This window comes from Macaca thibetana, chromosome 13 (genome assembly GCF_024542745.1).
Source record: "Macaca thibetana thibetana isolate TM-01 chromosome 13, ASM2454274v1, whole genome shotgun sequence".
Taxonomy (NCBI): Eukaryota; Metazoa; Chordata; class Mammalia; order Primates; family Cercopithecidae; genus Macaca; species Macaca thibetana.
In genome coordinates this window covers 74938774-74952902 of record NC_065590.1, presented here as the reverse complement: position 1 = coordinate 74952902, position 14129 = coordinate 74938774, and the positions used below count along the sequence as shown (strand labels likewise).

Sequence of the window (14129 nt, the reverse complement as noted above, 5' to 3'; positions counted from 1 at the left end):
ACGTAATGTCCTTTCCCAGTTCCGAGCAGGCACAAAGGGTCCTGTCTGCTCCCCCTTTCCCCGGCATCCTTTACCCCACTCCCCTTTTTGCTTTCTGTTTCCTCCTTTCCACAACCAAATCTTATAGCAGCTGGTTGGAACAGGGAGGAGCTTGTGTATGGGTTAAGGAAAGTAAAGAATTTGGCGGAGAAAGATGGTTGGGGTAACTGTCAGCATATTAGGCCTTCACTCTAAGTAAAATCTGTCATGACCTTATTTACTAATTTAAAAAAATAAAAACTGAATTCATATTTCATGAAAAATAGAATTGTGCTCTTGTGTCAGTCAGGCTGTCTTTACCAGGAGGCCTGGACATGGTAGGTAGTCAGCTGGGCCTCTCTCCCATAGGTAGATCTCATCCAAGCAGGGAACGCTGAGAACCACTGCTGCATTGGCAGCTTAACTAGTACACTCATTGTCCTGTTTTATCTTGCATTGACACTATACTCAGTCATTTATTCCCTGGCCCTGGGGTTGTTTGGCTTCACCATCAATTGATCTACTATGAATTTTTCCTAAAATCATCTAAGCTTTTCCTTAGCAGGAATCAAAGGCCATTGCCAGGTGATATGAAGAGGAGGAAAAGCAGAGGCTCTGCCATCTGCAAAACTAAATGATACTTACTTTGTCCATTCAAGTCCTGAAATAGAGGATAGTTCCATTCCTCAAGGGATTTAAGAAAGAGGTTACAGGCCTCTGAACCCTTTTTCAAAATCATGTGAATGATCCCTCTCGCAGCATCCTGCTCCACCTTCTCGCAGCAAATGTTGCATACTTCTTCGTAATTCAGAACATTCCATGCAAATAGGTCATCTGTAATTTGCTTTACAATAGTCATTCCCATTCTTTGAATAAGGGCTCGGATATTGTCCTTTATGAAATTCACTGAGGAGATGGGGAGAAATATATATATTTATTTGTTTATATATAATGTGCATGTCAGCATCTGTCTCCAGAGCATTAGGGCCATGCATTTTTTTCCTGTGGGCATCTCCTGAGTTATGGAGATGTCAAATGCTTGAATTCCAGGCCTTTAAGAAATGCTCTGCAAAGCAGTTCTAACCCCAGAGTCATTGATGAGCAAGATGGTTTTGCTTTGGTGATGAAGTAAGGTGAGTTATCTTGTCCCTCCGATACAAAACAGTCCCCATTGAGGTCGTAGTGGTAAGACCGTTGGCTTTAGAATAACAGCACTGGCCTAGGATCTGCCACTTGCTACCATCTGTGTGACTTTGGCAAGTCACTAAGCCTCTTTGAGTCTATTTTAATTCTGTGCTGCTGGCTGGGCACGGTGGCTCACACCTGTAATTCCAGCACTTTGGGAGGCCGAGGCGGGTGGATCACCAGAGGTCGGGAGTTTGAGACCAGCCTGACCACATGGAGAAACCCTGTCTCTACTAAAAATGCAAAATTAGCCAGGTGTGGTGGTGCATGCCTGTAGTCTCAGCTACTCGGGAGGCTGAGGCAGGAGAATCGCTTGAACCTGGGAGGTGGAGGTTGCAGTGAGCCAAGATTGCACCATTGCGCTCCAGCCTGGGCAACAAGAGCAAAACTCCATCTCAACAACAACAAAAAAAATTATGTGCTGCTAAATGGTTTCACAAACTGGCCTTCTAGGAGTAAAGGCCCTAATTTGTAGCATTCACCAATCCCCGTGGTATAAATATTCCTACCATGGCCTATTTCAAGCTAACAGTGTATGTCAGCTGGCTAACAAAATCCTGAAAATTCAATAATCAGGTTTCACATCACAGTAAGAACCAGCTCCAGCACACCAGGGATTCCTCATCCGTACAATGGTGTGGAGAACAGTATTTAACTTAGGAAGTTGTTACAAGAATTCATGTATAGTATCTCGTACAAAGTTATAACTCAATATATGATAGCTACTATTTTTAGCCTTTATTCAGGTGTCACCCTACAAAGGAAGAGCACATTTTATCTCTCACAGACTTTGGTCTTTTCTGAAGAGTATCACATCAAAACATTGATTTTTATCCAATGTAAGCTCTCCCGCCTGGCCTTGAGGATAGTTGTGTCCTTTTTGTGTCTGACTCTGCAATGTCTAATTCTGAAAGGCAGACCACACTGTACCCAGGCACTGTGCCCACTGTGCCCATGCTATGTTTGTGACAGCTTGGAGAAATGTCTTCCTGGTTTTTAACTCTCAGACACCGTCTGCACTAGATTTCTTCCTGGGCTAGGCTGCTTCTGGGTTTTTTTGTTTTGTTTTGTTTTTGTTTTTTTGATGAAGTTTCGCTCTTATTGCCCAGGCTGGAGTATAAGTGCGATCTCAGCTCACCACAACCTCTGCCTCCTGGGTTCAAGTGATTCTTCTGCCACAGTCTCCCAAGTAGCTGGGATTACAGGCATGTGCCACCACGCCAAGCTAATTTTGTATTTTTAGTAGAGATGAGATTTCTCTATGTTGGTCAGGCTGGTCTCAAACTCCCAACCTCAGTTGATCTGCCCGCCTCAGCCTCCCAAAGTGTTGGGATTACAGGCATGAGCCACCGTGCCTGGCTGCTCCTGGCTTTCAAACCTGTGTTGACTGATCAGAGAGGGAATGTGCTTCTCTCAAAGACCCCAGAACCTCTCTGGCCTGAAATGCACCATCAATCACTCCAAGCACCAGGACCCCATCCCAGCTGTCCTTTCTCACCATTGCAGAGCTCTACTGCTGACCTCAGCCAGAATATTCCTTGTCTACATGTCCTGCAAGACAGTCCCATCTCTTTCCTTCTGGGGTCTCATCTGTTCTCTAGCTTCTACATCATCCCTATGGAAGTAACCTCTAAGTTCTGTGTCCCGTTGTGATCTTCAGTTTAGAGCTAAAGAAATACAGCCTTAGCTGGATGCGGTGACTCATGCCTGTAATCTCAGCACTTTGGAAGGTTGAGGTGGGCGGATTATCTGAGGTCGGGAGTTCAAGACTAGCCTGACCAACATGGAGAAACCCTGTCTCTACTAAAAATACAAAATTAGCCAGGCATGGTGGCGCATGCCTGTAATCCCAGCTACTTGGGAGGCTGAGGCAGGCGAATCGCTTGAACCTGGGAGGTGGAGGTTGCGGTGAGCCGAGATCGCGCCATTGCAGTCCAGCCTGGGCAACAAGAGCAAAACTCCGTCTTGAAAAAAAAAAAAAAAGAAAGCAAGCCTCGGAAAGGCTTAGAGACCCACATACACAAGTTCACAGCCTAGCCTTCCTAAGACTACATTTCTTCACCTATAAAATGAAGACACGTTATTTAAAAGATTCTATTTAAAAGACTCATTATATTGAATAAGTCACATAACTCTCATACACAAAAATGTCTCAAAATTGGAAAAGTGGCTGGGCGTGGTAGCTCACGCCTGTAATCCCAGCACTTTGGGAGGCCAAGGCGGGTGGATCACGAGGTCAGGAGATCGAGACCAGTCTGGCTAATATGGTGAAACCTCGCCCTTACTAAAAATACAAAAAATTAGCTGGGCATGGTGGCACGCGCCTGTGGTCCCAGCTACTCAGGAGGCTGAGGCAGGAGCATTGCTTGAACCCAGGAGGTGGAGGTTGCAGTGAGCCGAGATCACACCACTGCACTCCAGCCTGGGCTACAGAGCGAGAGTCTGTCTCACAAAAAAATAAAAAAATATAGAGATATATATATCTATATATACAAAACAGTAAGGTATTATTGTACTATGTTATATATCCTTGTATGTAGACCATCATACTCCTTCCTTATCAAGTAATTAGGTGGAAAAAATGCTGCTCATTTATTAATTCATTATTCATTCTTTTCAGAATATCTCTTTGTCTAGACCAATGCCTTTCAATAGAATGTTCTGTGATAATGAACATGTTCTATATCCGCATTATACAATATGGTAGTCATTAGTCATATCTGACTACTGAGTACTTGAAATCTGGCTACAGTGACTGTGCAACTGAAGTTTAAATTTTATTTAAATTCACCTTTAAATAGCTACAGGGGCTAGTGGCTACTACTAATATACTAGACAGCGCAGGTCTACACCCAGTCGTTGAAGTGGAAAGAGCTACATTTTGGTTGCCACTTAGATCTACACCATGTTTCTTCACAATGAGCTTGATGTGTGTAGCTCTCTGCTGTCTGGCTGAACAGGTGATGAGAACACTTTAAAACATACACCTGGTCACTCTTTGTGTAAGTCCTATCCTGTCTGTGGTTCTGTCTTTTATCACAGGTTACCATATTTGCAACTGAATTCCTAAAACAACAGAAGAATATTTATCGGTAATTCCACATACGACTGGTCAGAGGAAGCCATGAATTGATTTTCCATTCAACATCACCAGTATTTGGTAGCAGACTGTAAAACCAGGCAGATGTTATTTCTCATATACTTACTTGTTCTAAATGAAAGCTTCCCACCTTTCTATAACTCAATAGAAAATATTTCCAAATGGACAGGTCAAAGGTGATCCCAATATTGTCCTCTTTTTTCTATAAAACTACTCTTCATTCTGTAAAACAAACAAAACAGAACCAGAGACTATCAAGCAGAGGGGCTGGTGCAATTAACTAAGTAATGCCCTGCTTTTCATAGATAAGAAAATGGTGACTCAAACCAGATAAAAACTTGCTCAAAGCCACTGGCTATTCATGGCCAAGCCCTAAAGAGAACCCAGGGGTCTGGACTCCTGGCCTAGAGCTCTAAACTGTGTTCAACCGCAACTTTGCCCTTCTCTTCAAAGTTTCTTCTCGTTTCTGCTGTTCAGAGCCAAGAAGGCAACTTGGAATTAAATGTCAAAAGATGCTAACACGGCGAAACCCCGTCTCTACTAAAAAAAAAAACACAAAAAATTAGCCGGGCAAGGTGGCGGCGCCTGTGGTCCCAGCTACTCGGGAGGCTGAGGCAGGAGAATGGCAGGAACCCGGGAGGCGGAGCTTGCAGTGAGCTGAGATCTGGCCACTGCACTCCAGCCTGGGCGACAGAGCGAGACTCCGTCTCAAAAAAAAAAAAAAAAAAAAAAGTCAAAAGATGGTATAAGTGTCAATATGAATGGTGCAGAGGGTACGTTCTCTCCGGTATTTCCAAGAAAGAGTATATGGACTGGAATCATCCAGGGAGGAAGTTTTCATGGAGGAGACAGCACATGAAGCTGGTCTTAAAGGATAAGTAGGGCCGGGTGCTGTGGGAGGTCAAGGCAGGCGGATCACCTGAGGTAAGGAGTTCGAGACCAGCCTGACCAACACGGTGAATCCCCATCTCTACTAAAAATACAAAAGTTAGCTGGGCCTGGCGGCACACGCCTGTAATCCCAGCTATTCGGGAGTCTGAGGCAGGCGAATCATTTAAGCCCGGGAGACGGAGGTTGCAGTTAGCCGAGATGGTGCCACTGCACTCCAGCCTGGCAGACGGAGCGAGACTGTGCCTCAAAATGGAAAAAACAGACTGTGCCTCAAAAAGGAAAAAAAAAAAAAAAAAAAGGATAAGTAAGATGAGGCGAGGTAGTTGGGTTGGGGTGGAGGTGGAGGTGAGGATGTAAAACGCCTTGCAGGTGAGAGGACGAGACCGGGGAGTATGGAAAGGGGAAAAGTTCTCTTGTCTCCTTCGCAGGGCGTGCGATGGGGGTGTGGCTTGCTTCTTCAGTGCCCGCTGCTCAGACCTCTAGGGGAGCATACAGATGGGCAGGCTGTGGGGTTCCAATCCCACGGCAGTGTCTAGTGGTGAATGTTTACAGCTCCTGAAGCCCCAGTGGGTGTGTGTTACAGGGTGCTCTTTCGGTTTAGCTGTCCGTAGGCGGCTTGTGTTAGCTCAATTAGACCCCTGCCTTATTGCAAGGACAGAGGGTTTTCTGTGTTCCGGGGTTCTTGCCTTGCGGTTCTTGCCTTGGTGTACCGGAGGAATTGGATCACACGTGGTCTTGGAGAAAGAGTGCAAGGTTTTATTGACTGGAAGAAGCTCTCAGCAGATGGGGTAGCCAGAAGGGAGATGGTTTTTCCCTGGAGTCAGACTGCCACCGACTCTTCTCCAACACTCCCGGCCAAACTCCGCGTCCTTCCTCTGGCGGATGCCCTGCTGGCGTGCCGGTGTCTGTTGTGTGCTCTTCCGCCAGCATTCGCCCTTCAATGTCCTCTCGACGTCCAGCTGCTTGTATCTTCTTCCGCCGATGTGTTCCTCTCGACGTCCAGCTGCTTGTGTATCTGCCTGCCAGGGTCTCTGGGATTTTTATACGCATAGGATGACGGTGTGGCAGGCCAGAGTGGTCTTGGGAAATGCAACATTTGGGCTCCAAGGCAGGAGTGCCTGTCCTCACCTAGGTTCGTGGGCACAGGCCTGGGGGTGGAGCCCTTGCCAGGGACCCGCCCTTCTGGGACCCGCCCTTCTCTTCCCTGCACTTCCCTGACCCGGTTCCCTATCAGTATGAGTAATTGAGGAGACGGAAAAAAGGAGTTATGCTTCCAGGGTACAAAGGGGAAAAGCTATGGAAAGCCTTGTATGCCAAGATGAGGCATTTGTTCTTTATCCTATGAGCAACTGGGAGAGATTATGCTATGAGGAGCATGTTTAAAGTGATGTTTTAAGAAACGGATTTCATCTTCCTGGTATGGTCCTGTCATTTCATCCTCCTAGATGGTTTGAAAAGCAACTTCCTTTCTCCCTTTCCCCTCCACAGGGGCCCAGAAGCCTCTGAGACCAAGTTAGATGATCTACCCCGGCTCCTCATACACACATACACGACCCCCTGCGTCAGGATGAAGATGCGAAGTCTGAATTAAAGGCAGCATGAGAGGGCAGACAGGAAGTGGGGAAGAGAACTAGAATCACTGGGTGGGGAGAAACAAAACGGGAGCTATGTGAGTGGGATTGGGGTATGTGAATGGAGTTGGCTTGGGAACTCATGTGAATGGAATTGGCATGGGAACTCATGTTATCCTAACATTAAAACTCTTTTTTTGAGACAGGGTCTCACTCTGTCACCCGGGCTGGAGTGCAGTGGCCTGATCATGGCTCACGGCATCCTTAACCTTCTGGGCTCAGGTGATCCTCCCACTTCAGCCTCCTGAGTAACTGGGACCACAGGTGTGTGCTACTATGCCTGGCTCATTTTTTTTCTTTCTTTTTTTTTTTTTTTTTTTTTTTTGAGACAGAGGCTTGCCGTGTTGTCCAGGCTGGTCTCAAACTCCTGGGCTAAAGTGATCTGCCTGCCTCAGTCTCCCAAAATGCTGGGATCACAAGCGTGAACCACCGTGTCTGGTCATTACCCTAACATTTTATTATGAACATTTTCACACATAGAGAAAATCCATCCCTCTATCCATTTATCAATCTATGTAAGTTGCAGATGTTAGCACATTTCTATGTCCATATAATTAAGTAGAATTCAATGCTGGTTTATTATTCTTTATTATTCTTTATTCTTTATTATTCTTTCTTAGGAAAAATTCACCTACAGTGAAAGCACAGATCTTAACTGTACCCTTTGATGAGCTGAAAAATGCTTCTACTTCAAACACCTATCAAGACAGAAAACACTGCCCTCTCCTTGGAAAGTATCCCATGCCCCTTCCCAGTCAAATTCCGTCTCCACCGTACCCTCACAGACAATCTCTATTCTGATTTTTTTAAACCATAAATTAGTTTAGCCTGTTGAAGAACTTCACATAAACGGAATCATACAGCATGTGCTACTCCTTTCATTCCACACAATGTCTGTGTAAGTCATGCTGTTGCTTGTAGTATAAGTAGTTTATAACATTTCATTGCTTAGTAGTACTCTACTGTATAAAATACTACAATGTATTGGCCGGGCGCGATGGTTCACGCCTGTAATCCCAGCACTTTGGGAGGCCTAGGCGGGCGGATTACGAGGTCAAGAGATTGAGACCATCCTGGCTAACACGGTGAAACCCCGTCTTTACTAAAAACTACAAAAATTAGCCGGGTGCAGTGGTGGGCACCTGTAATGCCAGCTACTTAGGAGGCTGAGGCAGGAGAATTGCTTGAACCCGGGAGGCAGAGCTCACTGAGCAAAGACGGTGCAACCGCACTCCAGCCTGGGCAACAGAGCGAGATTCTGTCTCAAAACAAAACAAAACAAAACAAAAACAAAACAAAACAAAAAAACATGCATTTCATAACAAAACCTCTCACTCAGGTTCCCCTCTCTCTCAACAAAACCTCTCACTCAGGTTCCCCTCTCTCTCTGCAGGAGAGAGAGCTATTCTCTTTTCTCTTTCTTTCCCCTATTAAACCTCCACTTTCTTTCTTTCTTTCTTTCTTTTTTATTACCTTTAATAAAGATAATAACATTTTACTGGTAAGGATCCGAGAAGGAGTCTGGATACCTGTTTCCCTCAATAGAACTTGGGAGGCCTCTCCCTTCATACATATTATCACTGAAGTACTAAAAGGAATACTTAATAGATCAAAGAGATTCATATTTACTTTAATAGCTGTGATCATAGAGCTTATAGCTATCACAGCTACTGCTGCTGCTGGTGATGTTGCTTTGCACTCTTCTATAGGCAGGCTGGAGTGCAGTGGTGCGACCTCAGCTCACTGCAACCTCTGCCACCTGGGTTCAAGCGATTCTCTTGTCTAAGCCTCCCGAATAGCTGGGATTACAAGTGCATGCCTCCTTACCCAGCTAATTTTTGTATTTTTAGTAGAGACTGGGTTTCACCATGTTGGCCAGAATGGTCTCTACTCCTGACCTCGTGATCCGCCCCCATCGGCCTCCCAAAGTGCTGGGATTACAGGTGTGAGCCACTGTGACCGGCCTAAACTTCCACTCTGGAACTCCACTCTCAAACTCTCTTTTTGTGTGTCTATGTCCTCGATTCACTTGGTGTGAGACAACGAACATGGGATATTTGCCCCAGACAATGATGCTGCTTCAAAAGCATATCTGTTTTCAGAAAATAAAATTTCCCTTTTATGTTAAAACTAATTCATTAACAATATAAAAAAATTGTCATTGAAATTGGAGCAGCCAGGTGTGGTGGCTCTCGCCTATAATCCCAGCACTTTGGGAGGCCAAGGCAGGTGGATCATGAGGTCAAGAGATTGAGACCATCCTGGCCAACATGGTGAAACCCCGTCTCTACTAAAAATACAAAACATTAGCCAGGCGTGGTGGCGGGCGCCTGTACTCCCAGCTATTCGGGAGGCTGAGGCAAGAGAATCACTTGAACCTGGGAGGTGGAGGTTGCAGTGAGCCGAGATTGCGCCACTGCACTCCGTCTGGTGATAGAGGGAGACTCTGTCTCAAAAAAAGAAAAAAGAAAAAGAAAAAAAAAGAAAGAAAGAAAAGAAATGGGGGCAGCTCAGGAGCATAAGCAAGGGCACATTTTGGTGTCAGGATTGTGTTCAAACTACAGCTTTACCACTGACACGCGTAGTGGTAGTAGTGACTGGCACACCAGAAGGACTCAGTGAATAGCAGCAACTATAGATTCTTCTCTCCCTTTCTACTTCCCCAAAAAGGGGTGGGTTTGGGAAGAATCAAACCATCCCTGACTGGGTCAAAGTTTAAGTAAGAGTAGAAAAAGAGGAAGAAGATAGAGGAAGGAGCTAAAAAGTATAAAGTTTTTAATTGCTCTCAAGAACAAAATCAACCCATACACTGAAGCTCATGTAATTTTTCTCAGTTACCCACTGGCATACAGAACAGGGCTGTGGACCAGGCATGGGGGTTCATGCTTGTAATCTCAGCACTTTGGGAGGCCAAGAAGGGCAGATCACCTTAAGTCAGGAGTTTGAGACCAGCCTGGCCAACATGGTGAAACCCCGTCTCTGCTAAAAATACAAGAAATTAGCCAGGCGTGGAGGTACACACCTGTAATCGCAGCTGCTGGGGAGGCTGGGACAGGAGAGTTGCTTGAACCCAGGAGGTGGAGGTTTCAGTGAGCCAAAATAGCACCATGGCACTCCAGCCTGGGTGACAGAGAGAGACTCCGTCTCAGAAAAAAAAAAAAAAAAAGAATAGGACTGCAACCTGTGTACTCCCCTGGAATGTAGCTATGGCCTTGCAACCCCTCCCCACAAGCTGTCCAGTGAATAACTGAATTGGGTGGAAGAAGTCCTTTCCCCACATTTGTACATTGGAAAATAATATATATAATATATATAACATATATATATACACACACACAGAGAAAGAGAGAGAGAAGGAGAGAGAGAGGAGAGAGAAAGATGGAGTCTCACTCTGTCTCTCAAGCTGGAGTGCAGTGGCACGCTCTCAGCTCACTGCAACCTCCACCTCCCAGGTTCAAGCGATTCTCCTGCCTCAGCCCCGCGAGTAGCTGGGACTACAGGCGCATGCCAATATGGCTGACTAATTTTTTGTATTTTAGTAGTGACGGGGTTTCACCATGTTGCCCAGGCTAGTCGTGAACTCCTGAGCTCAGGCAATCTGCCCGCCTCGGCCTCCCAAAGTGCTGGGATTACAGGCATGAGCCACTGTGCCTGGCTGGAAAATAGTATTTAGAACTAATTCTAAAATTAGCAGTTTCTTACAAATGGTTACATGAGCTCCTCAAAGAACTGAAGTTTCTCTGGACCAATATAACCCACGTCTATGGGGTCATTCCCACACCTCACGGATAAAATAAGGGAAAGAGTACATATAATTAGGAGCAGACAGGAAGCACACGGAAATGGAAAATGTGTGTGCTTTGGCATTGCAGATCTGAATTCAAATCCTCACTCTGAAGCTTATGAGGTAAGTATCCCTAGACATGTTACTTAGTCTTTCCAAATCTTGCTTTAATATCCACCTCCTTGGACTGTTGTGAAGATTAAACATGAAAGTAGTTGTGATAAAGGTGGTCAGTGGGTGTTATCTGTCTTCCTTTCTAGTGAAAAGGCTCTAGACTAGAATGTTCTCAGGTGTTTAATAGGCTTCAGCAATCTCACATGTTAATAATAGTGTTATGTGCTGAACTGGGCTTCCCCCAAATCCATATGTTGAAGCCCTGAACTTCAGAATGTGACTGTATTTGGAGACAGGGCCTTTAAAGAGGTCATTAAGCTGAAAAGAGGCTGTGATGAGAAGAGGAAATTGGGACACACAAAGGGAGATGCCAGAATGTGCATACAGAGAGAAAAGGCCAAGGAGAGAGGTGTGGGGAGAAGCTAACCCTGCTGACACCTTGATCTTGGACTTCCAGCCTCCAGAACTGTGAGAATACAAATTTCTGTTGTTTAAGCCACGCAGTCTGTGGTATTTTAAACAAATTAATATGACTAGTATTATAGAAGTGTGTGAACTGTTAAGAAGTGTGCTAACTGGTTCTATCCTAGTTTTGTAGACAATTAGCAGTGTGATGTAGGGCAGGACATTTAACTCCTCTCTACCACATTTTCCACCTCTCAAAGCCAGGCTGCAAGGATCAACTGAGATAATGTATGTAAAGACCCTATCACGAAATAGGTGTCCCGTAAAGGGTGATTTCTTTCACTTCTGTCTCCAAATACCAGGTTTCTCATCAGTAACTCGGGAGATTGGATGGACTAAGTAGTCTACCTGGTTCCTTTCAGCTTTGATCATCTGTGATTCTAACAACAGTCTTAGCAACAAGAGTGAGTTTCCTGGCCGGGCGCGGTGGCTCACACGTGTAATCCCAGCACTTTGGGAGGCCGAAGTGGGCAGATCACGAGGTCAGGAGTTTGAGACCAGCCTGGCCAACATGGTGAAACCCTGTCTCTACTAAAAATACAAAAATTAGCCAGGGCACGGTGACGGGTGCCTGTAATCCCAGCTACTCGGGAGGCTGAGGCAGGAGAATTGCTTGAACCCAGGAGGCAGAGGTTGTAGTGAGCTGAGATCACACCACTACACTCCAGCCTGGGTGACAGAGCAAGACTCCGTCTCAAAAACAAAACAAAACAAAACAAAAGGGTGAGTTTCCTTTCTGTAATGCCAAAAAGTGTTTTCAAAGTCCTTTCCATCTCACAGTAGTCCAAGGGGGTACATGTACCCCTTGAACCTGATGAAACCCCAGCAGACCCAATTAACCACCCCTAAAAGTTTCTCGGCAGGAAATCCCGCCAGTCATGCAAATCACACTCGTCAATGTTAAGGCTTTTGTACGTCCCAGACACAAGCTTTAAATGAATGTAAACCCAGGTTTTAATATTTGGGTCCCAGACCTTAAAAATCCCTTTCTCGGCCGGGCGCGGTGGCTCAAGCCTGTAATCCCAGCACTTTGGGAGGCCGAGACGGGCGGATCACGAGGTCAGGAGATCGAGACCATCCTGGCTAACACGGTGAAACCCCGTCTCTACTAAAAAATACAAAAAACTAGCCGGGCGAGGTGGCGGGTGCCTGTAGTCCCAGCTACTCGGGAGGCTGAGGCAGGAGAATGGCGTAAACCCGGGAGGCGGAGCTTGCAGTGAGCTGAGATCCGGCCACTGCACTCCAGCCTGGACCACAAAGCGAGACTCCGTCTCAAAAAAAAAAAAAAAAAAAAAAAAAAATCCCTTTCTCTCTACCCACAGTACCTGGCTGAGCAATCCAATTGCCCTCTTCTTGGGGGGACCAAGACACGTTTTTAAAATAAAGTTTCTTTGTATTTGCTTTCCGTTTCAGTGAGGTCTCGAGTTCTTGTAGACCAGATGCCTTCTTGTTCTGTGAAAGGAGAGTGCACAGAGAGGGGAACTGCTGAGCAGTTCCTTTTTTTTTTTTCAAAGCACAATAAGAGTGGTTTGGACACAAGTACTACCAGTTCAGAAAGGGAAGATGGGTGTAGCCGGGGAAGAAGTAGGACTTCAGAGTTAAGGATGCAAGAGCTAGAAATTCCCTCAAGAAAGGAATTGCTCATTTGTTTCCTGTTTGTTCACAACATAGGAATTCTATTGCTGTTCAGTTATTTATTCTATGCCTTAAAATGAAACAAAGTCTTTTGAACATCCAACATGTATTTTTTTTCTCTTTCTGTCTTTCTTTCTTTCTTTCTTTCTTTTTTTGAGACAGAGTCTTGTTCTGTCACCCAGGCTGGAGTGCAGTGGCACGATCTCAGCTCACTGCAACCTCTGCCTCCCAGGTTCAAGCGTTCCTCCTGTCTCAGTCCTCCCAGTAGCTAAAATTACAGGCGTGCACCACCACGCCCAGCTAATTTTTGTATTTTTAGTAGAGACAGGATTTCACCATGTTGTCCAGGCTGGTCTCAAATTCCTGAACTCAGATAATCTGCCCGCCTCGGCCTCCCAAAGTGCTGGGATTATAGGCGTGAGCCACCTCACCCAGTCCCAACATGTATTTTTAATGCTCAACCATGGGAGATAGAGCGGTAAATGAAATGAGCCAGCTTAGTTGGCTAAAGCATATTGCTACTGCAGTCAAGGTCATACTTACCCCTGCATCTTGAAGCCCAGAGGACTTCCAGCAGATGTGTACTCTCAGTCAGCAGGGTACTGGGCAAGGTCACACAGGGCAAATGGATCACCAGTTTTGGTCCACTCCACCGAAGATGCACGGGGACACCCTCTGGAGTATAAACAGCCAGGGGCTCACAAGGGCACACTCACATTGGACACTTGTGTTCACAGACTCCAGGAGGCCAGCTTATACTCAGCTGAGGAATGAAGAAATCTCTTTGCACTTCTCTTGAGGATGACACTCTTGCATACTCTTTCCTCTGTCTTTATGTTATGTAACTTCTTATTTCAAAAAGAACATTCTGACAGTAGCCTATCTGCCATAGAGGGATATCAAAGCTTCCCCACAAATAAATGTCTACATCCTGGGTTTTCTAAGGGAGCATCAGTGTCAGTGTTTCCTAACTTGTGAGGTGGGCTTCTCTGAAGTGAGATTGAGGGCTACCCTATCAGCTAGATTTTTAAATTGTAATGAAGCCTACATATAAACATATGTTCAAGAGAAAAAACTGCAAAGACAGCCACCAAAATAGTCATGGTGCTTATTGCTGGGGAATACAATTATAGGCAATTTTATATTTCCTTCTTTGGCTTATCTGTATATTCTAATTTTATTTATTTATTTATTTGTTTTTATCTATTTATTTATTTTTATTTTTTTTGAGACAGAGTCTCGCTCTGTCGCCCAGGCTGGAGTACAGTGGCCAGATCTCAGCTCACTGCAAGTTCTGCCTCCCGGG

General features: G+C 45.4%; 2 protein-coding genes across 2 annotated transcripts in view; both read right to left on the bottom strand.

Moving 5' to 3' along the window:
- NLRC4 (NLR family CARD domain containing 4) overlaps positions 1-13559 on the bottom strand; it is a 42217-nt gene extending 28658 nt beyond the window's left edge. Inside the window, exons 1-4 of the mRNA XM_050754135.1 lie at positions 13367-13559; positions 12514-12640; positions 4410-4525; positions 664-924 (exon numbers count right to left, since the gene is read on the bottom strand). Of these exons, the coding sequence (XP_050610092.1) occupies positions 664-924; position 4410 (262 nt within the window). The 5' untranslated portion in view covers positions 4411-4525; positions 12514-12640; positions 13367-13559. The remainder of the gene's footprint in view (positions 1-663; positions 925-4409; positions 4526-12513; positions 12641-13366) is intronic.
- The window catches only part of DPY30 (dpy-30 histone methyltransferase complex regulatory subunit), a 937477-nt gene that overhangs the window by 240955 nt on the left and 682393 nt on the right, over positions 1-14129 (bottom strand). The gene's annotated exons all lie outside the window — the stretch shown is intronic.